Genomic DNA, 27,302 nt, shown 5'->3' on the forward strand with positions numbered 1-27,302 from the left:
GTTCAGGGTAAACTGTGGAACTGGAATCCGGATCAGTGATGCGTTTTGTGTTAACATCATGGCGGGTTTATTTTCCAGCTCAAGCTGTGGACTGGAATATGGATTGGTAAGTGGATCGGACACACTCGCCTGATTTACGTTTCGTTAAATTACGTCAATATCGGCCCCGATATTGTATCGGATCGGTCCCATCTCTATATATTATATTTGAACCTAGTAATATGACGAGTCAGAAAGGCCTCATTTACATACACTCCTCTCTGTGAACTTAAACTTACTTTGAACACCCCTCTTACCAGAAGTTTATCACCCCGACCTTTACTGTAGTCCAAGCCTTCATCTTTATTATTTACTCTGCTACTGATAATAATTTGATATATGGGTAACCTTCAAATGCAGAAAGAAGACATGAAAACATGGTACTCCAGTTTGCCCACATGTATTTTATTTTGAAAAACAGTAGAAACACAGGTTCATCTGATAGTGGTTAATAAAGGAACATTCAAAGTGTCATGAGGACGTACTGTAGCATACAAAACATGCTGTATTTGAAAATGGATGGTTTCGCTAAGTAGCCTATTTATTAAGAACATGTTAAGGACAGTCCCAGATAACACTCAGCCCGATCAATCAGAACGCCTTCAAGAAGAACAAAAAGGTGTTTTAGCCTAGATATTCTCCCTATTAGCTCAAAAATCAGAAACCAAAGCAGAGAACAGACAGGTGATATTATTGTCTCTATAATCTGAAAACCCACAGAAAATAATAAGAACTTTAAAGAAGTAAAGTGTCAGAATAAAATAAAACTAGACAAAAACATATTGGGTGATTATTTGCTCTTCCCCGAAATCATGACGCCAAACTCCTGGATGCTGATCTCTTTGTTCTTGTACTGCTGTAGCTGACGGTTTGTGATGTTTCCAGACCGTAGGGCATCCTCGATGGAGAACTTCTTGCCTGATTTTCTGTCATGAAGAACAGACGTTTCCCCGTTTGGACCCTTGTTGGTGATCTCTTCCCAGTCGCATTCTTGACTCTGGAGGTTGACGAACATCTTCCAGTCGATCAGGCCCAGCTTGTATGCCTCTTCGGGCCGCATCTCTTTTCCGGTGTCTGGATCGATGACGACAATGGAGCGGCGGAGATGGCTTTCTCTTTGCTCTCTCTTCACCCTTACTGTAGAAAGGTTCTTCTGTAGCCTTTCGATTTCTTCTTCTTTCTCTGTCGTGATGCGTCTCAGGTCAGACAGCTCTTTCTGTAGAGACGCTACCCGGATTTCAAGGTTCTTGCTGCTGTCCACTGGAAGAGACTCTGTGATCTGTCTGGTTTCCTTTGTGGTGATCTGGATCTCAGCCTGAAGTTTCCGAATTTCGTTCTGGAGACGTTGGTTCTCCTGCTGGAGTCTGTTGCTCTCATCACGGATGTAGTCCAGCTCTTTAGACGACTTTGTGTTTGTGAACTCGATTTCGGTCAGTCTGGACGTGATAGTGGTAAGCTCCAGGTCCAATTCTTGCCGGCGTCTTGTTTCTTCCTCAAGGCTTCTCTTCAGCCTCTCGATTTCAAGTTCAGCTTCGGGATCTTTCTCGACCTGAACCTTCTCTGTGCGGACAACTTTTTCGCGGACCTCTGTCCTCTCGAGTGTTTCTTGTTTCTGAATCAGAGCATTGTACTCTTTCTCCAGAAGGACGCGCTTGTGCCTCTCTTCCTCAACCTGGAGCCGTAGGATGGAATGTTCTTTCTCCTGCTGAGGATCTTGCTGCAGGACCACCTTTTGTTTCACTGTGACCTTCTCTCTGTTCTCCTTGTCCCTGATCTCCAGCTCATTGAGCCGAACTCTCAACCTCTGAATTTCCAGCTCAGCGTCTCTACGGGCTCTGCGTTCACGCTCAAGTTCCTCCAGCTGGAGCTCAAGATCATTCTTTAGACGTTGAAGCCTGACCAGCTCCTCTTTCAAGAGCTCCCTCTGTCGCACTTCATTGTTAATCTTTTCAGTGAAGGTGTCACATTCAGATCTCAAGACTGGATCCTGCTCCATCTTCACCACCTCTTGCTGCACAACCTTCTCCCTAACCTGAGACAAGTCAATCTTCCTAATCCTGATCTTCTCTTCACCGGAGGCTCGTTCTCTCTCCAGGTCCAAACGCTTCCTCTGTTCCTCAGCAAGTTTCCGCTTAAGGGTTTCAATTTCTTCTTTGGTTTTAGGGTCCTCTCTGTACTGGAGGACCTCATTAACCACCTCTTTGGTCTGAATCTGAGGCTTGGTGTCTTTCCACCTCTGAATCTCATCCCTCATTTGGATGATCTCAAGTTCACACTTCTCTGTCTGATGGGTCTTGTCCACAATTTCATTTCTGAGTTTCTCCAGCTCTCTTTCAGTTTCAGGGTCAGTCTTGTACCTGATCACCTCCTTGATGATTTCCTTGTATTCGATCTGTGGGCCTCTGTTCTTCAGCACTATCAGCTCGTCCTGGAAGGACTTCAGCTGAAGTTCAGAATCTCTGCACCTTCTCTGCTGTTCCACAAGTTCTAGTCTGAGATTGGCCACCTCGGTTTCTGCCTTGGGATCTGGTCTAACAATCTCACGCACCTTCTCTTGGATGATAACCTTTGACTTTTCCTCCTCAAGGCTTGTGATCTTCCGCTGAATGTCAGTTCTCTCTCTCTGAGAGGACATTCGTTTTGCCTTTTCATCCTCGAGCTGCCTTCTCAGGTTTTCAACCTCCCTCTCCAGGGCAATGTCTTTCTCCACCTTAAGAACCTCTCGAATGGAGATTTTCTCCTCAGCCATGGCCTTTTCCTTCTCCAGGCGCCTCAGTTTCTCTTGCAGGAATCGAAGCTCATCCTCAAGCTGTTTTCGGTTATCAATTTCCTTCTGCTTCCGCTCAAGGAGCAATCTGTACTCGCTCTCAAGCTGAGGATCATTTTGAATCTTGATGACTTCTTCCTCTTTGATAACCTCCTGCTCTTTGGTTTTCTCTGCAGCAAGCACAGTTATTTGCTTCTGAATCTGGATGACTTCATTATCCTTTACTATCTTTTGCCTCTTGATTTCCTCCAGCTCTTCCCTCAGCTTCCTCACTTCCTCCTCCTGTCCTCTGTCTCTTTCAATGCGGAGGACCTCCTTGACCGTATACTGTTGAGCACCTTCCTTCATTTCCGTCTCAATGCCTCGCAGCTTTACCCGGAGTGTGTCCAGCTCACTCTCCAAGATACGGGTTGTCCTGCGCTCGTCTGAGAGCTTCTGCTGAACTTTGTTCATTTCTTCATCCAGCTGAGGATCAGGCACCTTCTTGATCAGCTCTTTCTTGACAATTGTGTCTTGTGGTTTTTGACCTTCCAGCACGTAGATGTCATTTTGAATGGTTTTAATTTCATTCTCTAGCTGCTGTCTCTTCAGAATTTCTTCATCCAGCTGCTTCTTGATTCTCCAGGGTTCATCTCCAGGAGCGCTGGCCTTCACAGACTGAACATTCTGCTGGACTATGTGCACCTCTGGTTGCTGTACAATGGTAAGGTAACATATATTTGGTTATCAAGGAATATTTAAAACAATCAAAGCCATACTTAATTTATTTTTAGTTGCCAATGTGCTGTACTGCCGAACCTGATTAAGCAGACTTTGTGCAAACTCCAAGTTCTGCAGTCGTTGTTTGTTCACTGCATTTACTTCTGTGAATTTGGCCTCAATGGCTGCTTCCTATTATACAAAATAAATATATATATATATGTATAATACAGAAAACATAGAGAAGTCTAAACCTTTCTTTTGCAGCAAAAAATAACAATACCTCTCCCTTGACTCGCAGGGCAGGAGATTCCAGTTTGCTTCTTTTATATGTTTGTGGAACCAAGCCATCTTCTAGGTCAAGAATGGACTTGAACCTCTCAGCTTCACTTTCATAGTCCTGCATACAGGAACACAATTACATATAGAAACACAATTATGTCCATATCTTACACGTAAAATAAAACAATAAGCATCTACCAAAGACAACTGCTTCATGATATGACAGCGCAGGATTCTGGCATACCTTCACAGACTGCTGGTAAAGCTGTGCATTCTTTGAGACGTTGTTCAAGTCAGCCTCCTTTCTTGTGATGTCTGAGAGCAGATTCTATAAATGAAAAGAAAATCAGTTTTTGTACTTATTAAGAAGCGTGAAATTATACATAAATAAATTATCAAAATTATAAAGATATGATTCCGAGAAACTGTAATACACGAAAGACTAAATACGTACTCTCTGGTTTTTCAGCTTGGACTCCACCTGCCTGATGTCATCAGTCTCATGAGGCTCATAGTTGGGCACACGGGACAGCCAGCTGTTCAGATTGTCGTATTCATTGCGGTAGCTGTTGTACGCAGTTTTAGCTCTCTGCAGACTCTGTGATCTACAAGATGAAGCAGTTAGAATTATAATAACAAAATGCTGATTTTCCTCATAGAAGAGCAGGACACATAAGAGAATTAGCTCTTTAAATAAGAAATCCAGTGTAAACATGGATTAAGTGAAACATGATAATAAGTATAATTTTTTGTCAAATAGTCCACCTCCATTTATTTCAAGCATTCCTAAATACAGCACATTTAGCCGATGATACCAACAGTGTTGACCATGCAAAGAAATCCCTATTTCTTTGAGAGCTTTGAAAGTGTTCAGGTAGTTTATAAAAAAATACTGTTTATCCACACAGTAGCTTCAGGTAATTCTGGGAGCTGACATCTTGAAATAAAGTCATGACAAGTCGACCGACGAGTAAAATGAATAGGTAGGATAGGGGAACAGATTGCTAAATCAATTCTGTGGAAATGCATGATGAATTCCAGCTGTTGATGAAAACATTTCTATAATGTTCATGCATATCCACTACCTGAAGGTACTGTGTGTAAAACCATTGTGTGTTTAATAAACTACCTGTGCACTTTGAAAGTTTTCAGTGCCTCGTTTTAAATTTCAGGGCCCTCAGAATTCTATCAAATAAAGTGTGGAGCTACTTTGTGTTTGTTAACGATGTTAGCCTGTTGGACATTTTTTGAATGAATTAAAAATAGTGAACATTCATTATAAAGGAGATAACAAAAATAAAAAAATGAATACTGCTTATTTGAGCTCACCTGGAGTCGATTTGCCTGTTGAGGTTATCATAGCGTTTGCTGAGTTTCTGGACATCAGCCTCCTGCCTCTCGATATCAGGGCAGTGCTCCTGGACCTTGTTCACCATGTTATCACAGCTGACCTTAGCAGACCTCAGATTCTGCTCCATCTCCGGAATGATAGACTTCTTCGCCCGCAGATCAGACGCCATGTCCTGTCACACAAATAATTAAATAAGTCATACGTTATCCTTATTAATTTACCAGTTAATTGTGGAAATTAATGTAAAGATTGTTACATAATTTCACTGCACTTTCATATTTCACTTTATGAAACAATGAAGGTGAAGGTATATCTCACAGCTAGTTCACGCTGAGTCTTTTCCAGAGAGCTGAGGTCGGCTGGGGCCACCTCTTCTCTAGCCAGCCTGTTCTCATAGGTGGACAGCAGGTTCTTGCTATTCTGTATGGAGTTCTCCAAACGGTTGGAATTCTGAAGTCTATGAGAACAAATTGGAAGAAGAAAATAATCAGACATAATCCAAAATAATTAGTCAACAAAAGTGATGAATTGATGAAGGAAGGTGATTATGTACTGTTTATGTAAAATTAAGACAGCTCTACAATGCTTTATAAGATGCATATCATCAACATACTCATTCTGACAGACTGTAATACATTAATAGAAATGTAGGGGGTGCTCTATGAAACTTTTGATATTTTAAAATACATTTTAAATAAATTTTTACAGAGTGTAATACACTACTAGTGTTGTAGGGGTGCTCTATAATGCTTTATAAGATTCATATGATCAGCATACTCATTCTGACAGACTGTAATACATTAATAGAAATGTAGGGGGTGCTCTATAATACTTAATAAGATTAATATGTTTAACATTCTCATTTTTACAGAGTGTAGCACACTACTAGAATTGTAGGGTGCTCTATAATACTTTTAATATATTTAAAATACATTTTTACATAGTGTAATACACTAATAGAAATGTAGGGGTGCTCTATAATACTTTTGATATGTTTAAAATACTAATTTTTACAGAGTGTAATACACTACCAGAATTGTAGGGGGTGCTCTATAATGCTTTACAAGATTCATATGATCAGCATACTCATTCTGATCAATCATATAAGTAATTGTTAGTGTGTAGAGAGACAGTACGTACTTATCATCTGCACACTTCAGCAGCTGGTCCACTTTGTTGTATTTGTTGTTTGTCTCGGCAACCTTGGAGTAAAGCTGTGGAGAGCTGGCACACTTTGGGCTGGATTTGAGGAAAAGCTCAGCCTCCTGAACTTTGGAGGTCTTCTCTGGCTCGATCCTACGGACAGCAGAGGCAATGTCCTACAAGCAAACAGCCAGAAAAGCTTCTTAAAAACAATGTAATTCATTGAGATTGTAGGATTAGAAATACAGCAAAGAATATTAGCAATAACAAAGCAATTATTATAATAAGATAAAAAAAAGAATTTCTGTAAAATGGACTGAACTTTGGAGCAGAGCTAAAAACAGTGGCCCTAAAAAAGGTAAACAGCCCGTTTGCTTACAGTGTACAGTCAGAAAACACATAAGCAAATCTATTACAACTAATTTGATGCTAATGTGTGATGATTATGCCATCCTTACATTAGACTTGCAGGTCTAGTGCTCAAACACAAGAGGTAAAACTGTAACTCTAAATCAATATTTTTATCCAGCAGTGTGGTTTTGGTGTAAAGTACTGAAGCACAGGAAGCCTCTTAACTGTCAGAGGTTTTACCTTCATATGCTGAAGCCTGTCGTAGCTGTCCTGCACGGGACGGGTCTGCTCCAGAGGGGGGCGCACTTGAGCGTTAATGGCCTTCTCCTGTTTATCCAGGTCATTCACCACTTTATCCAGACCAGCCATCAGCTGACGGCACTGCACCTCCTGCTTATCTGTGGTTAGAGAGAAAGAGAGAGAAATAGAGAGAGAGAGAGAGATAGATAGAGAGAGAGAGAGAGAGAGAGAGAGAGAGATAGAGAGAGTGAGAGACAGAGAGAGAGAGAAAGCGTCACATAATTAATACTATGTCATTTCGTTACCTGTGTCCTGTTTTTGTTAGTTCATCAACTTAGTCTGAATCAATGTTTAATGATGTGTTCATATTTGGGTGTGGATAGTTTTAAATATGTTTTATACTAATGCAAACATATCCATAATTTTGTGGTTTTCAGTAGTATTCATAAACTTTTTGTCATTTTCACATTTTCTCATTTCAACCACAAAATTAAATGTATTTTATTTTATTGAGATTTTAAGTGATAGACCAACACAAAGTAGCACATAATTGTAAGGTGGAACAAAAATGAAAAAAAAAAAATATATATAATAATAATAATAAAAATAATTAAACATCTATCTGAAAAGTGTGATGTGCAAAAGTATTAATTTACTCTTAAACCCCTAAATAAAATCCATTGCAATCAGTTGCTTTCAGAAGTCACTTAATTAGTTAATAGAGTCCAGCTGTGAGTCATTTAGTCTCAGTATAAATAAACCTGTTCTGTGTTGGCCTGAGTAGTTTATTAGAGAGCACTAGTGAACAACATATCTCTCCATTCAACCTGGTTGAGCTTGAGCTATTTTGCCAAAAAGAATGGGCAAAAATCTCAGTCTTTAGATGCGCAAAATACAGCTGTAACTGCAGTGAATGGTGGCTCTACTAAGTATTGATATGGGGGTCTGAATTTTTTTGGACGTCACACTTTTCAGAATTTTATTTGATTAAAATTTGAAAAAACGTATCATTTTAGTTCCACTTCACAATTATGTGCTACTTTGTGTTGGTCTATCACTTAAAACCTTAATAAAATACATTTCATTTTTGGCTGTAGGGTGACAAAATGGATATCAATACTTTTGCAGGTCACTGTATTTGTGTTATATATATATTTATAATTTATTGCAAACTGACAAGGGAAACGTGGTTAAAATACGCTAGCTGATGTTATATATTTGACAGTGCTTGTTTACAGAAAGTAAATAAAAAAATTCCCTACAAAATGTCTAAACTAAAACATTAGTCTAATCTCTTGGTGTTTAGACAGTGATGATGAGCGTTTAATATTTGATTGTATTGTTTGGTATTGAAGGTGATAATGCGCTGGGTGTCAGTAGCTACAGTAAATGGAAGCTTTGGTGCTGCTGATGTCATGACGGTGTCTGTGCACACCTTGTCCACTGGTGCTGTCCTTCCTCAGGTCAGTGAGTCGAGCCTGCAGTGCTGTTTTACCTGTGGCCAGCTTCTGCTTGGTGCTCTTCTGCTGGTTCACCAGACTGCAGGACGACACACAGGTTACATGTACAAAACTAAACTAAACAGTTTCTGTTATTTCTATCGTCTTTTCATCTTTCATCTTTATTCTTGAGTGTGGTATTATGTGCATTTAAATAAAGCCAATGCTTTATTAACCAGTCCATCACAGACATGAATACGTACTTTTCAGCAACAGCGATGGATTCAGGATCAGTGGGTGGGATCATAAAGCACACTCCCGGAGCCGACAGCGTGCGGCCAGACCCGTCCTTAACGTCCCACTTGTTGCCGTTCATCCTCAGGAGGGTGTAGCGCTCTCCTCGCTGGATCTGACCCTGAGTTCATATCAGGAATAAAACAAACAGAACAGTCTTTTACCGTGTCCTGATCCATCTCCTCCAACCTGCTGCTAAACTCCTGCCCTGCAAACCCACAATCCACTCCACTCTGCTCTGCACCAGGATTTACATACATCAGACTAAAGAGCTCAGCTCAGCCCTGCCTCAGTGCTTATTCACTGAAATATCTCTCAATATTTTCTCCAGCGGATTTACATTAGTGAAGAGCCTCCTGTTTAAAACAGAAGATACTGGATTACAGTCTGGATCTCCAGTCCAGGTTCAGTAAGCAAGCATTGGTGAGTCAGATATACAGTATCAGAAGTCTGTTAGAGAATACTAAACACCTCCGCATGCTTTGAAGAGAGCTGAAGCGTGCTGATTTAGATATGCAGCACTATGATGACTTGATGATGACTCAAATTTGAACCCTGCCTTGATTTAAATTAGTTTATTTTTATAGTTAATTTATTCATTCGTTAATGTATTGTTATTTTTAATATTTTAATATTTTCCATTACCTTCAACAGCATTATTATTTCAGTAATATTTGCTTCATTTCAGTTTTCTTATTTATAACCTACAAGTCGTGCTTATTCTAAAGTCTTAAGTCGACTTTTATTTTATTTTTTGTCTCCTGATTCTGTTTGTATTTATATCATTTTGGTGTATAAATGTCTATTTCTGCTTCAGTTTTCATACTATACCATTCTTCACTATTATTAAACTATTATGAAATATTCCTAACTTACGAGTATTGTTCATATTTATTTGTTAATAGTATACTCTCATTATCTTTTGTCTATTGATTGATTTCTTTTTATCTTTGTTTATTTAAAGGACCATTAAGTATGACATTTTTTGTAATAACTCAAAATATGATCAGGATGTATCATCAGATGTTAAGAAAACACCAACAGCTGGTATAAGCATACTGGTATCATACTGGTCCTTCAGCCAGTATTTGTTTTCTTTAAACTGTGCAGTATGTCATGGTAACTTGTGGGGGTTATGGCCTCTGAATCTAGCCACCATCATTCCACTAAAACGAGTTCCACACCACGGGTTACCAAGTATATAACACGACAGCACGCAAACAGTGTGCTACAGCATTGAAAAATGGGTGAGATGGCTATTTTTCTGCTGAACAGGTAATCACTGAGCTTCAGTAAGGTTGTTAGAAATAGCTGAGTAATTTATTTAGCACCACTAATGTAGTAGAGACACTGGGCATTTTGGACATTGAAACATTTATATTCACTGATCAGCTACAGAGTAAGACTTGTTCATTTTAATTATGACTTAACTATGAATTATTATATCTGTTGATTGTTTCCTGAAATGACCATACTAAACAGCCTACATTAAAGTGCACAGTACCTCATCTGTGTCGAATTCACACAGCGCCTCAACAGGCAGGAGCTTCTGCGGAGGGTTCCTGCGGTACTGCAGCGGAAGAACTTGCAGACTGCGGTTCTGCAGAGCCCTCACTCGGTCATCAAAGTGATCCAGAGCCTTCGCTTGGTCCTACACACACAGTCATGTACATGAATTAAGAGAAATAAATATGACTCTGCCTGTTTACTCTGAACACACACTACACATTCATTGCATAACCTACATAACATCAACAAAGAAAACAGGTGATCTAAGTGCAGTTTGAGTGTGTAGACTGTACTCACCCCGAGGTCAGAGAGCAGGCCTTCCAGTTGGTACATGTCTTTAAACTCAGGGTTGTACTTCTGATGGATTTCTGTTTCCAGACGCTTCAGCAGGTCCTGAGTGTCTCTGGCCTCTTTATGGAACTGCACAGAATCACATTAATCATTTAAACTACAGCTTTATTATCTGTTTATTATACCACAGTTAGTTCTGTTCCTTATCAGCTGGTAATGCACTGTAACCGAAGCTCTCCATTTATTACTCCAGGTAATATACAGGTAACCTAGCATTGATGCAGCGCTTATTACAAGCCAAACAGTGCTTTCAATAGATATAATCACAATAATACGCTCGAGGTTTGTGCTATAACATGTAATATTGGCACTGTTGCTCCCTCTCATGTATTACTGCTTAATTGTTTTCCTATTATTGTTATCCATGATGACTGTAATCACAACTGGTGTGAGGCATTATATTTTATGCACACCAGTCTTTAAGCAGTTGTCATTGGATGTTGACTGTTGAATGGGTGGGACCAAACTGATGTAAACTAAATGGGTGGGGCTAAAATGATATAAGCATGGCTACACACCTATACGATGAATAAGTGGGAACATATTCATGGTTCAACTTTTTTTCATAAAGTTATCATTGGAACTCTGAATTTAACATTTTAACCACACTGTAAAAAGCAAAATCATTTCAAGTGAAATTATCTAATTTCAAGGCAATATATATTGTCTTTTTCTATGTTAAGAATTTTTGTCTTACTAAGCAATGTGTAAGGCTATTATTATTGTGCTTATTTTAGGAATTATTTTAATTATTCTTACTAGAATTCTCACCTTACTTTAAGTGACAACTGAAATAATCACAAAAATTCACCAGTCAAGTTATTATTTTTTTTTGTATCCAAATTTAAGACGATTTTTGCTTGATTTAAGTCTAAGAAAGGTTTGCTTAACCCCCTTTTAAAGCAAAAACTATATATTTTTGCTTAATATAAGCATATTAATCTCAATTTACATATTTTTGTCTATTTTTTGCCAATGGATGGAGTCCATAAATGAGTTAACAATATGTATTGGAACAATGTTTATAAAATACATAACTCTTAAATTTTAAAATCAATTTGTTTAATTATTACAATGAGCCCCAGTTTATGTAACTGATAACATGTGGATTTCTATCCTCGCTTCTCACCTTGTGGTACTCGTCCATGTGCTTGAGGTGATTCTCCTCACAGATCAGCAGATTCAGATATTCCTTCCAGTCCACATGAACAGCCTCCATATGAGCCTGAACACAACACATGTTTCAGATACACACAGTCTACAGTTTAGACAAACACGCCTCCCTCATCCACAGCTAACACTTTCACATAACTACACAAATACTAACACTATAGAAAAGTTAAAAATAGCATCTCCAAAACAAACAATTAACTACAAACACTAACAGAAGTGACAGCAGCAAACGTGTTCAAAAAACGCTCCGCTAACTGGAAATTGTTAGGTTGTTCTTATTTTAATATTAGTTTATCTTATTTATAAAAACAGTCTGGTCAGTTCGAGCTGGATGAACTGGTTAAACCAGAGTAGCTCTTGACCAGCATTGATGGTTTAACTGATCCATCCAGTATGTCAAATCGAGTTAACCAGCACAACTGAGTTGATTGACCAATATGACCATGCTGGTCCACCAGCTTGGTCAGTTTGATGACCAGCTTGTTCAATTTAGTCATTCTAACAGACCAGCTGAATCATTAAATCAAATAGAAACACTTTAAAGCACTACTTTGGTTAAAATTATGCCAGTTTAACCAGACAGCTTACCAGTATAGTGTATGTTTTTACATGGATAATTAGCTTGGATAATTAAACACCTTTATATTTTAAAGACCAACTTAGACTATGTAGAAACTGTCAGTGATCTGTATTTTTTAGCAGGGTATTGTCTTTTGGACTATATAAATATGAATGTTCTAAAACTAAAAACTAAACATTTTTCTCTTATTTGTGCTGCATCCAAATGCATTGAATTGAAGCTCCACTTTATGGAACTGAACTGAATGATGCATATTGTAAAATCAGTGTTAACATATATTGTATATGCCTACTCAGATGTAAGATCTAATTGATCTACATAATACATCTATATATTTTCTTGCTGATACCTCAACGACGTTCTTCCCTGGGTGGTCCTGGGCAACGAGCTTCTCTCCATCATCGTTCAGTTTAGTGATGGTTCCCTCTTTAGACTCCAGACACTTACTGATGAAGTTCTGTTACAGGAATGTGACATAGCAGAAGACTGAGGAGGAGCTCTAATCACTCTAATCACAAACTTTTCATTTTCCCCTTGTATGTTTAGCATTAAAGCTTCAAGGCTAATTTAACCAAAAAATAATGAAGGTTTTCATAAACAATTCTGCTAACTAGATGCCTAAATCATCAGACACTTCCCTCAAAGCATGTGGAGGTGTTTAGAAATCTCAAATGTGGTTTCTGATCCTGTTTAACTAAGTTAACATAGTTTAGTCTACATATAAGTGTGAGTACAATGTTAGAATCCACATAATCAGTTTGAGAAAAGTTTGCAATGATTTAGACATGCAGTTACTGAGTTGTCAAGAGCATTTCAAATGTATCAACAGTAACATTTTAATAGAACATTATAGTCTTTTAGATTATATATTTTAGAAAAATGTGTTTTGGGGAGGGGGGGTAGTGCACTATAAGACTCTGTGGTGCAGTCTAAGCTTTTGTTCTTAATGGCATTTTTCTCTTACATTACTTTTACTTTAATACTTTAAGTAGTTTTAAAACCAGTAGTTTTACACTTTTACGTAACTAAAAAAGTTTGAGTTGATATTTTAACTTCTACAGAAGTATTCTAAACCCTAGTATCTACAGGGCCATCTCAAAAAAATAGAATATCTTTGAAAAGTTACTTTGTTTCAGTAATTCAGTTGAAAATGTGAAACTCATATATTATATAGATATATTACACACAGAGTGATCTATTTAAGCGTTTATTTATTTTATTGTTGATGATTTTGGCTTACAGCCAATGAAAACCCAAAAAGAAGTGTATCAGAAAATTTGAATATTATATAAAACCAATTGGTACTTTCTGCAGTCCTGCTGGAAAATGAAATCCAAATCTCCATTAAAGTTGTCAGCAGAGGGAACATAAACATAAATAAAACACAGTGGATCAACACCAGCAGATGACATGTCTCTCCAAACCATCACTGATTGTGGAAACTTCACACTAGACCTCAAACAGTTTGGACTGTGTGTCTCTTCACTCTTCCTCCAGAATCTGGTCTCTTGATTTACAAATAAAATTCAGAATTTTCTGATGATCAGTGATGGTTTGGAGAGACATGTCATCTGCTGGTGTTGATCCACTGTGTTTTATTATCAAGTCTAAAGTCAGTGCAGTTTTGTTTTCCCACAAAATCTTACAGCACTTCATGCCTTCCTCTGCTGACAACTTTTATGGAGATGCAGATTTCATTTTCCAGCAGGACTTGGCACACTGCCCACACTGCAGAAAGTATCAATTGGTCTTATATAATATTCAAATTTTCTGATTTCTGATTTTTGAGTTTTCATTGGCTGTAAACCATACTCATTAATAATACAATAAATAAACACTTAAAATAGATCACTCTGTGTGTAATACATCTATATAATATATTAATTTCACATTATGAACTGAATTACTGAAATAAAGTAACTTTTTTTAAGGTATTATTTTTTTTTTAGATGGCCTTGTATACTTCTACCCGAGTAATGAATGTGAATACTTTTGACGCCTTTGTGCTAATCAGAGTATTAAAACATACAGAGCTTTCAGATTTGCCCACATTCGGCTACTTTATAAAATGTGCATACCTCGTACTGTCTCTTACGAGCCGGGTAGTCCAGGTTAGCATCGCTCCAGTCATAGCCAGTGCGCTCCTCAGCCTGCTGGTCCAGCCAATAGAGCTCATTAGTGCAGCGCTGCATGTAGTCCCTCAGACTCAGCAGATTCTTCTGACGGGCAGTGGAGCTGGCCTTAACACAGAAAAACACACATATATAATACATATATATATTTTTTTCATACATATCCTTCACTAGGTGATCTTAATCTTAGATCTTAGGTTTCATCTATGGTTGAGCAACATGACAGTATTGTTGCAATTCATGTCTAGAGTATGTAATGGATTGTTGGAGCTTATAACTTATTAAATAAATAAGATAAACAACATTACGTATTATATATAAAATAATAATAATAAGGCAAGTAAATAATAGCGTTTTACAAGTAGTAGAATAATCTATTTCTGCAGCTGTCTAAGTTTCTGAGTTTCTGCCAACAGTTAAAATACTTTCTTTAACACACAGAAGTACATCATTAGTGCTTATAATTAGAAAACTATTAAAGTCTGAGTTTGACAGAAGGTTATTTTTGTGTGAATTGTTAAAATAAACCATGTAAAAAACATGTAAAAGCTGTGACATATGCGTATTCACATAGAATGTAATTAACAGTTAAAATAACTAATTAAATGTAAAATTATGTGTAAATAAATGTATAAGAAAATGATCTTGATAAACTGATTCTGACTGTTTTTAAAGAAAACTTTTAGAAGCACTGAACAGTCTTTAAAATCGTACAGCATTCCCTCATGTCTGAGTTAGAGCTGTCAATGTATTTTGAATAAGCAAATATGAAAAGTAAATGTTTACATGTGGAACAGATCCTGTAAAACAGATTAACGTCTTCACATTCACATTTGTCAGGTTCTCTTATCTGAGAGCAGCTGAGCGGGAGGGTTGATCACATGTGAGAAACTTTCTCGAAACACTTCCTAATTAAAACCCAAAGCTAAAGAGCTAATGAATAAAAGAAGAGCTGGGCTTTACCAGGAGTTTGTTGTATTTCAGCTGCTGACTCCCAGCATAGTCCTGCAACACAAATTACACATTCAGAATAATCATAATGAGAACAAACCTGCGATATTCACCATTTTTGTTGACTTATAAAAAATCATTAAAAAATTAATATACAGGTAAATAATGAAAACATTATCAGCTAATTGTTTGCTAATTTTCTGGTCTATTTTCATACACGAGGCTCATTTTCTGCAACACTAGCTAGTAGCTAGTAGTAGAAACAGGGGTGTCGCCATGTTTTCCTTCTAATTTCAGCAGGTCTCATTGCTGGCATGTGAAAGCTAAGTTAAGTAAACAAAACAAACTTTTCAGACAATTCAAACGAGCACTGGATGTTAATCTACACAGATTTCTCTTATGAAAACTGTTTATTTGAGTAAAGCGCTTCCATTTATTTACAGTGAGCTCAGATTTTTAGATTTCCACTAAAGCTGGACTATTAGCATTAGCAGCTAACCGCCAGCAGTTAGCTGCTAATGCTGCCCGACAGGGCTACACTGAGGGACACTGAGTGCATTAAGTAAGACAGGGTGATATCAGCTAGCGATTTGTCACATGTATCTTGTTTTAACACGGTAAACATGCAGGCTACAGGCTGATAATACTCACCTCTGAACAGCCAAAGAGCTAGCGCTTAGCGCGATTAGCGGCTAATGCTAATACTGCTGGAGAACTAATCTAAAACACTTTTATAACGCTGCACTTCAGCAGAGAGGCTTTACTGCTCCTTACAACCTGACTGGTAAAATTCATACATATGGTGCACCAGATTATAAGGCTCACTGAAGATTTTTGAAAAAACTTTAAGGATTTTAAGTGCGCCTTATAATGCGAAAAATACAGTAATTTTATTAACACCTTAATTCTGAAATAATGTTTAATTAAATTAATTCTGGATGTTACAGTTTATCATATGTCTGTAAATCTGAGACAGCTGTGGATTTCTAAAATGTGTAATTCATCAATATACCTTGTCACCTCCATCAGTGACATAGGGAGCAAGTGCCTCCACTTCATTGTGAAAGATGTTGTGCTCCTCAACGTCATTCTCAATGCTGGGCAGATCCTGGCCAAATCCTTTGTTGTTGAGATTTGCCTGCATAAACACACACACACAGACAAAGACACACAGTCACACACACAAACACTTGCATATTAGTAACTCATCTTATTAGAATATGCTAAAGCACACATAAAATAGGTAAAAAAATACAAAACTAATTTCTTAAAGACTTTAGTTGTGTTGTACATATGGTTACTCACTAGTTTCTCATCGATCATCCTGCCCCAGTTGACACTGGGAAGCCCCTCAGAGCGAGTCAGATTGTAAATGTGGTTGTGTTCATCCCGAAGTTTCATCACACGCTCACGCAGCTGTTTCATACTGAGAAGAAACAGACGACATAAATATGTTTTTCTTACACTGTAATTTATAGGCATTGACCACAATATCACTGCTTCTATGTTTATCCTGTCTATTTTTAGAATCAGACAACTGTGAGAAAATAGTCATTATGCAGAATATGATAGAAAATAATAAATAGCAGTGCATGCTTATAGTCAGGACAGGCCAAATTAGGAACGTTTGACAATGCAAATGCAGATGAAATGTTAATTTCAGGTAGCAGAAAATTAAAACAAAAAAACTTATGAGTAAATAATAAATCTGACAACCTAAGCACAGACACTGGTGTCCACAGTGAGAAATGGCAGATTAAATTTGATGGCACATCTTAAAACTTTTTTTGTTTTATTTTGACAGGGACAGAGTTTACGATTCCCCTACATGTAAATATGTTTTTAACAATCATTATAAACAAAGGTAAGTGGAGGTATGCACTCACTCCTGCTGGATCATCTCAGCCTGCGGGTGCTGCAAGCGCCTCGCCTCCGCCGCATCCTCGTCCAGGCTGTTGAGGAGCTCCAGGGCACTCAGGATGGACTTGTTGGTGGCATCCTGATACAGTGGGGGCTTTCCCTCATTAATCTTACTAACATCCTAAACATAATAATAAATAAGATACAATTTAAATATACAGTAAATAAAATAAATAAATAAATACCAGTGCTAGAAAGTTAGAAAGTCAGGCCTTCAGCACGAGTCATTATTGCCAAATGTCAGCTAAAACAAGGAAAAATGCTAATATGCTATTGTTTTAACCAGTGTTTTCTATGTGTTAAGCTAATGTTGAGTGCCTCTATGCTTAGGCTGTTCTAGACTAATTACAAAACCTAAAGGTAAAACAAGAGCAAAAAAAAAACCCTGAACATTACAGACATTTTTAAATAAATGTGAATTTCAGTTCTTAGAATAACCCAAAGACATTTATAAACATCTGTATAAACAAGTGTCTATGAGTTTGTGTGTGTGTGGCCTGTATAGAAAGCCTGGGCTTGCAGTAAACACTGCTGTGATGTGTGAACATGCCTTGTTGAGGTTCTGCTCCGTTTCCACAATGTTCTTTTCCACTTTGTCAGCATTTTTCTGCAGCTTCTCAATCAGAACGGACAGATCAGTGGGCGTTCTGTGGAACAGAGAGAAATAGAAAGAAAAAGAAAGAGAGATGTTTTAATTACTTTACCCAGGTTAGATAATGTGTTATCCATAATGGGCCATTAAGTGTTTATTAAGTATATAGCAATGTGCTAAACACCTGCCTGGAACACAAACAAAAAAGATTTAGACTGATTATAAAGTGCTTGTGAAAACAATTCACTAGTACAACTATATAAGCTACATAGTAAGAAGTAATCAACTAATTACAGTTGTCATTTCATTAATTCATTTTTTCCAATGTTCCTGTTTAACAAGCGAGTCCATTCTCTGGTAGTGTCCATACAGAGGCAGCGTAAGAAGGCAGAGCTTAGTAGAAAGCCTCCAATCAGAGCCTTTTTCTCATAGGGATAGAAAACATACTCCTATGTAACACTGGGAAAAATACTCTCTATTTCATCATCAACTGACTTACATATGCAGAAGAACAGAATTTGTAACCACTAGGGAGTGCACTAGCCAGGTTTAAAAAATAAAAATATTATAATAAATGTAAAAATAAAATACTGTATAGATATTTTTTTGTACACATTTAATTTGCAATAGTTTATTTATAAAACTATAGAAAGAACTCCAACACAGTAACATAAAACAATCTGATTAAAATTATTCAAGCACTTACAGTGACTGTTTTCTATAAGTAATATGCTGTATTCATATATACAGTATATTTATATTGCACATAATTATATACAACATACAGTTACAAATAAAAGCCTCTAAATTAGAATATATAAATAAATAAATACATGAATAAATAAGTAAATTATATGCCATTAATAGGATCAATTTTTTTTCATATTAATCAAATGTTTTCAATAGTTTATATTCTGCAGAAACACACTTCTGTGACACACACAAACACTCCACACTGTGGATCCAGCTGGATGACACACCTTCCCCAGCAGACCTAGATCACAGCTTACAGGACTTTAAGGGTCTGCTGCTCACACGAGTTTTGTTGCCAGATAACACAGGACACCTTAAAAGTGGAGTCTAATATAATAATTTAAACAAATTCTGTAATTTGTAATTTGCTAAATGATTTAATACAGTAAACAGTGTTACAATATTGATATTTTCTTACACGCCTACTGATTTCTCTGATTTCAGCACGGTTGAACTGATTTGATATTGTGATGTGATACAGTGGGTTACAATGCAGGAGTGTGTTTAGTGATGTAATAAAATTCTTTGGAAGCATTGCTCAGCAGTCAGCGTGACCGAACTTGATCAGAATCCAGCCTGCAGGGCACAACCTGCTCCCATCCACCTGCACCTGCGATTCACAGAACTGCCACAAACAAACACTCTGCAATCAGCACTACTTTCACACAGCAGGTAAAAAAAAGTGTCACAAATCTGATTTACTGACCAAATCTAAATATTTAGTTGAGGCTGTCTTTTTAATGTGACACATATCTGACATCTTTCTGAAGTGTTCGCAAGTAAAGCATGCCTGATAGAGCAATGCTTCACGTTAAGTTTCCCTTTAATCCTTGCCACAATCTCAAGAGCTATGAATGAGTTCGAACTGTACACTGTAAACCCATACGTTGTTTGAACTCAAATGATTTAGGTCTGTTCTACATAAAATTGGATCTTTCTAAACATTACTCAACTATTTTGAGTTAGTTGAACTTTTGTGGGCACATATATACATTCAAGTATTCAAGATACTTGAACCAACTTATAATAACTGGGTTTAGTCTGTTTTCATTGGCAGCATCTTTTTCATTGGCTTCTGTCACAATCTATTTGCATACTGGGTGTGTCCAACAGTTTCTGACTAACACTCACCATTAGTGTGTAGTGTTTCCCCCTGGACTACCTTAAAATCAATCTAGTTCCTCTTTAGTTGTAATAACTTGATGTTTTAATTTATGCTAACTCGAGTTTTCTTTATCCATTACTTAACTTTTTTAAGGCAACTGGTTTCCTTAAATTTTTAAAGTAAATTCAACTTCTCCAGGCTTAAAGTGTAGCTGAACTCATCACTAAAAAAAATATTTTCAGCCTTGCTGAAAAAGACAATTTTTCGGTAATAGTCAGGTTTTTTATTTTTATTTTTTTGCTGTTTATACTCTGCCACATGACAAATGGCACACCTGTGTCCCATATGATGTAAAAGATTGGATTTGAGCCACATTTACCTCCTGTGTGAAAGTACACACTGCTTTTGGAGGTGACATTTAAAGTATCTGAGCATGCTTGAGCTCAGACCTTCAGAGGACAGCGTGTGTCAGTGTTAACATGGGTATTTGACACTCAAACAGGCCGAGCAGGTTTTACTCTCACCCTCCCTTTGCACTGCCTCCTATTACTCATATTTAATAATGACACAGTGACTCATGTATCAAAAAAGCCCACATAAAACACACAGCTATGGGATTGTGTGGGAACTGGGCTGACTAAAGCTTTCCCTAAGAAGAAAGCCTGCAGGGCTGCTGTGCAGAAAAACAAACATTCGAGATTTAATCCAGAGCTGCACAAATTGTGTTCATTGAAGAATCAAATCTACAGTTTTCAAAACTGTACAGTCTGAATTGTGTTTCTTTAGTTTTACTTAAACACAAGAGTATCATAGCTGACATACACTAGAAATCAACAGTCACCAAAACTATAGGTGGACAATATGACATAGTGGCATTTCTCTTAAAGAAAAAGGCGTGGCCAAGGTGACCCAGCAGTCGATACAACACAGAGACAATGTGAAGGCAGTTTAGGGGCAACTTGCGGTGACTTTATTCACACAGAAACTGTTACTCACACCCATCAAATCTTGCATAACCATGTCTTCCCTCTCAACGAATTCTAATGGCAAACTTTAACTAACCTTTCCAGTGGTACTATTAAAATCTAATTAATAAATAACAGTGGAAGGACAGTAGGGAAACATCATCTTCAAGAAAGGAATTTATCAGTGATCGGTGATCAATGAAATCTTTTTCCCTATTCCAAGATGACAGTGTCAGGATTCATGGGTCTGGAATTGTGAAAGAGTGATTCAGGGAGCATGAGATCATCATTTTCATGCATGGATTGTTTACCACAGAGTCCAGAACTTAACCTCATTGAGAATCTTTGGGATGTGCTGGAAGACTGCACAGTGCTCCAAATCTCCCACATCAATGCAAGATCTTGGGGAATATTAATGCAACTCTTGACAGAAATAAATCTTGTAACATTGCAGAAGCTTGTGGAAATTATGCCACAGTGAATTTGTGCCAAATATGACAGTGTGTGACCTTTTTCGGCCAGGCAGGCTTATATTTATTGTGATCAATATATAACATAAATGGTATCAATACCTTCTGTAATCTAATATATATTGTTATGTAAATTATGAACTGTGAATTGTTCTTTATTAAGCAGCAAAAAAGCTTTAAAAATTTATTTTTTATATATATATCAATGCTGAAATGACACATTGTGCAGCCCTACTTTGAATATTGTGATACATTACTTTACTCAGTCCTACCTACTGTAAACCTGCTGACACACCTCTCTCTCTCTACTGAAACTGCATCCAGGACTTCTTTATCATCACACAGGCTTGTCACCGTGTTTTACGTCACATTATTACATTAGCTTAACACTGGGAGGAACTAATTTAAACACAATTACAGTAGGTTTTGTTCTTTTGAGTAAGTCACAGAGTGTCCTAAACCATACTGACGAGTCTGAACCACCTTAAAGAGAAGTTGTGGATGTGGTATGCATGTGCTCAGATAGGTGTGTGGGCATGTGTTTACAGAAAATATTTGGGTGACAAGTTATTAGCAATAACTTTAAGGTGTATCGCTAAACTAAAGAAGCAATATAAATACTCCAATCATGTTTCAGCTTCTGGAAAATAGGTCAATTGTGCAAATCTGATTTTAAGGTTTATTTTGTATGTTTTGTCCCTGTGTTGATTATCATTGTAATAGTAATGTACAGTACCAGCCAAAAGTTTTCTTATTCAATATTTGCTTTATTTTTACATTGTAGTTGAACATTAAAGACATGGAAACAATTAAGGGACACATATGGAATTACGTAATACACAAAAACGTGTTTGTCCTCCACAATCCCCTGACCTAAGCCCAGCTGAGATGGTGATTTGAAGTGATTTGAGATGAGCTGGAGCTTCACAGTGTGAAGGAAAGCAGCAACTATTATTCAGCACCTCCAGGAACTCCTTCAAGATGCTGAGAAAAGTATTCCAGTTGTTTCTACCTCATGAAAACACTGAGATTATTTTCTTGACTGTCCTATTGTGTTGCTAATAAATAATGTTTCAGTTTAAAAAAAATCTAAATATACTTGTAAGAAAATAAAAAGGTAATATAATCATATAAATATATTTATAAATCTGTACATTATTATCAATTTAATCCAATCAGAGCATGTTCCTCTGACATCATGTTTTAGATTTAGATTTAGATGGATGTGAATAGGTTAAGGTAATGTACTGACTGCTGAATTTAATCCTTGATTCTCTGCTGGTTACCCACATCAAGGTTTGGTGGGCGTCTCTTCCAGCAGAAACTAAACTTTCTGCCAAAATCTAATAAAAAGCATGATTTGTCCTCCTGCTGCTCTGTGTGGTGTGTGTGAGAGAGCAGATGTTGTGAGGAGGTTAGTTCAGAGTGACGCTGTGCTGTAATATCAGTGTTAGAGGTCATATCTGATCCTGAAGTTGACTTTCTTTAGATTTTCTGGAACTTTTCTGCAGGCGCATCGTCACCACGGTCCTGCAGCCCAAAAACATCCACTGATGATCTAAACAGAAAACTATGTATTTAGCGGCTCAATTTTTCTCTGACATCTGGTTCAAATAAGATATTTTCAACAAAAGTGAAACCATGCCCACTCTGAGCGGGGCGGCCCGGGCGGACGGGGTGGAGAGAGGACGGAAGTTTGGGTTATGGTTATAGTTGTGGGACTGAAAAATGACTCATGGCAGGCCAGGCCTTTGTTGTGTGTTTTGTAAATCAGAGCGGGTCCAATGTTCAGCTACACTTGTTCACGTGTGGATTTGGGGCGGGGCCTGCACTGACAGATACACACACACCCACTAAACTCAACCAACATGGGACAGGGTAGACATTTTTCATGCATAATTCATATTGACTGACTCATTAAATGATGTTACACAACTAGGAAAGTCTGTTCATTTTATAAAGCATAAACTGCTAACATTCTCCTTACTAGTAACTATCATAACTATAAAGCAAAGTCTTAGGCCCAATCCCATTTCTCCCCTTGGCCCTACCACTTAGCACTAACTCTCTGTTTTGCATGTTCACGCCTAGGGGTAGGGTGTTCGGATTGTTTGGGGCTACATGATCCTTTAAACAGTTATTTTTCAGAGACACACTCAAGACAGAGGGATATGTGAATCACTGGCAAGATAGGTGGCAAAAAAAATGCATAAGTATTTTCCTTGTTTAAAATTTTGATAACCCCTATAATTCACCTGCCCCCTGTTTAAAAACATACAATGCCCTAAAGTTAACTAGAAACCAGCAGCTAGGTTGCTAAACTTTAATTCACAACTGCTTTAGTTATATCTCTATTGGGTTCATGAAAGGGAGGGGGGGTTATACTTGAAAACTTGGGCTAGGGGTACAAAAGAGAAGTAGGACTACACTGAAAAAATTGGTATTCTCTACATATTTAGCATATTGTTAAAGAACTGCCAATTCTGACAGCATAATACTACAGCAGCATAAGAATGAACTCTGTAACTCCAAACCAGCATACTGTGATCACTAGGAACACAGAATAAAGGTGACTTGCTCTTACAGCCTACAACACTGAGGCCTGGCAATCCCCGTCTGCTGTATAAACAACACTGTAGAAAGAGCATTGATACGTGTAGTGACTAAAAGTTGGTTGAAATCAATTTTTTTCATAAGCTCAACGAGCATTATGAAGTTTTCAGGTTGAAGTTCTCTTCTCTTATTTGTACTACAATTTCTATATCTATTTGTCAATTTATCACAAAGTATCTACGCAATTTAAGTAAGTAAGCAAAAGTTCTCTGTCATGTTTAAATCCGCTGCACAAGCGCTGCAGGCCAGACACTAATCTGAAGCCCAGCACGTCCGATCTGACTCCTGTCTAAACTTGAAATCGTCTCTCTGAACATTCAGTGAGACCAGAATATCAGGCTCTTTAGGGACCTCACGGCCCCAAACAAGAAACGCAACATGGGTAAGGTACAATGGCCAGGGTGGATAACACACACACACACACACACACACAAACATTGTTCAGATTCCATTTACCTTCACACCCAGTCAAACATCCACATGTACAAATGCCATTCATTTTATGACAGTGTGGTCAAATGATGAATGCATTAATAGATTAATGAATTACAGCCACACAATCCAGCAGCTACTGCAGTGCACTGACCTCAACATCAACATCAACAACATGGTTCTGTTCTAAAACTGCAGCCGATTCAGATCTAAACTACAATCCTATAATCAACATCACTGTTTTATACTAATACAGGCTTCTGCAGAACCCCTGACTGCCCTGTATCACATCATTCTGAGCAAATAATTAATATAATCACTTAATTCACTGTATATTTGCTTTGAAGTGCAAATAATTTAGCATGCACATTCATTTGCTGCAATAATATAATGCACTACAAAATTATTCATTACTAAATATCACTACAGGACATTTCACCAGTATTATATAGATTATTATAGTTTACTACAGGACACTACACCAGTATTATATAGATTACTATAGTTTACTACAGGACACTACACCAGTATTATATATAGATTACTATAGTTTACTACAGGACACTACACCAGTATTATATATAGATTACTATAGTTTACTGCAGGACATTTCACCAGTATTATATAGATTATTATAGTTTATTACAGGACACTACACCAGTATTATATAGATTACTATAGTTTACTACAGGACACTACACCAGTATTATATATAGATTACTATAGTTTACTGCAGGACATTTCACCAGTATTATATAGATTACTATAGTTTACTACAGGACACTACACCAGTATTATATATAGATTACTATAGTTTACTACAGGACACTACACCAGTATTATATATAGATTACTATAGTTTACTACAGGACACTACACCAGTATTATATATAGATTACTATAGTTTACTACAGGACACTACACCAGTATTATATAGATTACTATAGTTTACTACAGGACACTACACCAGTGTTATATAGATTATTATAGTTTACTACAGGACACTACACCAGTATTATATAGATTACTATAGTTTACTACAGGACACTAAATCAGTATTATAGATTATTATAGTTTACTACAGGGCAATAAACCACTATTACAGATGACACTAAACCTCTAGTATGGTTTACTATAGTTTACTATGGGACAATACACCATTTTTATATAGATTATTATAGTTTACTACAGGACACTATACCACTATTATAAATCACTATTTACTACTGCACAATACAATAGCATTACAGAGTATTATAGTTTAATGCAATACACTAAAACACTATTATAGATGATACTAAACCACTAGTATAGTTTACTATAGGACAATACACCATTATTATATAGATTACTATAGTTTACTACTGGACACTACACCACTATTATAGATTACTATTGTTTACTACAGCACAATACAGTAGCATTCTAGATTACTATAGTTTACTGCAGGACACTACACCACTATTATAGATGATACTAAACCACTATTATGGTTTACTATAGTTTACTATGGGAAAATACACCATTATTACTTAGATTACTATGGTTTACTAAAGGAAACTACACTACAATTATACAGATTATTATAGTTCACTACAGGACACTATACCACTATTATAGATAACACTAAACCACTATTATAGGACAATACGATAGCATTATAGATTATTACACACTGCAGAAACGTATGTATATTGTACATTATTTGAGCATTTTTCTTTTCCTAATATACAGTATAGTGTACAGCACTGTCTCCTGAGTGTTTGTTCTGATTACGGATGATACAGGACAGATAGAATCTTTCATTGACTGCTGTTAGTCTGACCACATTCTGATGCACAACAAACACACATGTAAAGTATATTAATGTTTCTGATGGTCCAGTGGCAGTGTGAAAGCAGGAAAAGTGAGTAGAAAGTGAATGAACACTCGGATAAGAATCTGCGTACAGAGAGCAGCGAAGTGAACGGACCTGTCAGAGAGCTGTCCCCACCCACCACACCCTGCAAACTGAGACACACAGGCTACGGGTATCACTGATTACACCTCTGAGGAAGATCTTTCAAAAAAAGACCTACTGTAGAGAATGAACAGGTTAACAGTGTTTAACTGATTCAGTCTAAATTTAACACCACAGGCCAGTGTCCCACACTTCAACAAAGCCTAATCTAAGACTAAACTGCAGTGAGAGCAGTGAATCTCCATTTAAAATACTTGTGTATAGGATTAACCTTAACCTGGCTTTAACCTTTAAAAAACATTTTGTTCATATATACTTAACAGGCACTGAAAATACAATATTAAATATTAAATCAATATTTAAAGGGTTAGTTTAACACTTTAAGAGTAAACAGTGCTTTGAGACTGTACTCTTCTTACAAAATAAGTTAAGAGATACAGTTGTCTGCACTATGTTGAGAAGTAATTATACTCTTTATTGTCTTTAAGCATTAATTTAATATATTATAGGTTCAAGTAACACTATAAGAGTAAATAGAAATATTGTAAGACTGTGCTCACCACTGTATAAAACAGGTAAATAAAGATGGCAAGTATCACTCTGCACTTTTTTAGGAGTTAATTCTCTTCAATATTATATTATGCAGTACTATTGCGCAGCAGGTTTCGACTACAAGGGTCATTTTCATTGTTTTTAAAATGTTTCTACCATTTTAAGGGTTAATTTATCACTGTAAGAATAAATACAATATGTTTTAGGACTGTACGCTATTGTGTAATATGTTAGTAGTTACACTGCACATTTTCTAATACACACTCTGACACAGTGGAGAAATATCTAGCTATCGATAACCCAGTCACCCTTTACACACACGCACACACACACACACCTAAAGCAGCATTACTCCTGTAAGCTCAGTAGTGAAGGTGTAATAGTGAGTAGTAGTGAAATGCTGGTGTTAATTAGCTGTGAGAGAGCTGTGCAGGTCTGTCTGTGATAAACTCACTTTTTAGCCGTGATGTTCACGCTGCTCTTCGTAGTTTTCTTCTTTAACATTGTGCTCGAGTCTCGCGAGAATCCGCAGTTTAAATCTTCAGAGGAGTTTCAGCTTCAGCTTCGGTTCTCCACAGGTAGAACTCTCTCTCTCTCTCTGTCTCTCATTCACAACACCTCCAGCTGTCTGTCACCCCT

At 37.1% G+C, this 27,302-nt stretch overlaps 1 protein-coding gene across 1 annotated transcript; it reads right to left on the reverse strand.

Moving 5' to 3' along the window:
• Window positions 1-423: 423 nt before the first annotated feature.
• ppl (periplakin) lies at window positions 424-27,302 on the reverse strand. Its single transcript, XM_007233730.3, has 22 exons — window positions 27,118-27,302; window positions 17,772-17,868; window positions 17,188-17,342; window positions 16,607-16,727; window positions 16,314-16,439; window positions 15,314-15,355; window positions 14,297-14,458; window positions 12,568-12,675; window positions 11,595-11,690; window positions 10,412-10,534; window positions 10,110-10,256; window positions 8,575-8,726; window positions 8,308-8,411; window positions 6,873-7,030; window positions 6,279-6,457; window positions 5,457-5,595; window positions 5,117-5,310; window positions 4,242-4,392; window positions 4,032-4,115; window positions 3,789-3,905; window positions 3,605-3,697; window positions 424-3,499 (listed from the first exon to the last, which is right to left on the reverse strand). Exons 1-22 carry the CDS (start codon window positions 27,165-27,167, stop codon window positions 830-832), a joined length of 5,268 nt encoding a protein of 1,755 aa, XP_007233792.3. The 5' UTR covers window positions 27,168-27,302; the 3' UTR covers window positions 424-829.

The sequence above is a fragment of the Astyanax mexicanus genome, chromosome 19 (assembly GCF_023375975.1).
Source record: "Astyanax mexicanus isolate ESR-SI-001 chromosome 19, AstMex3_surface, whole genome shotgun sequence".
In the NCBI taxonomy this organism is placed as follows: Eukaryota; Metazoa; Chordata; class Actinopteri; order Characiformes; family Acestrorhamphidae; genus Astyanax; species Astyanax mexicanus.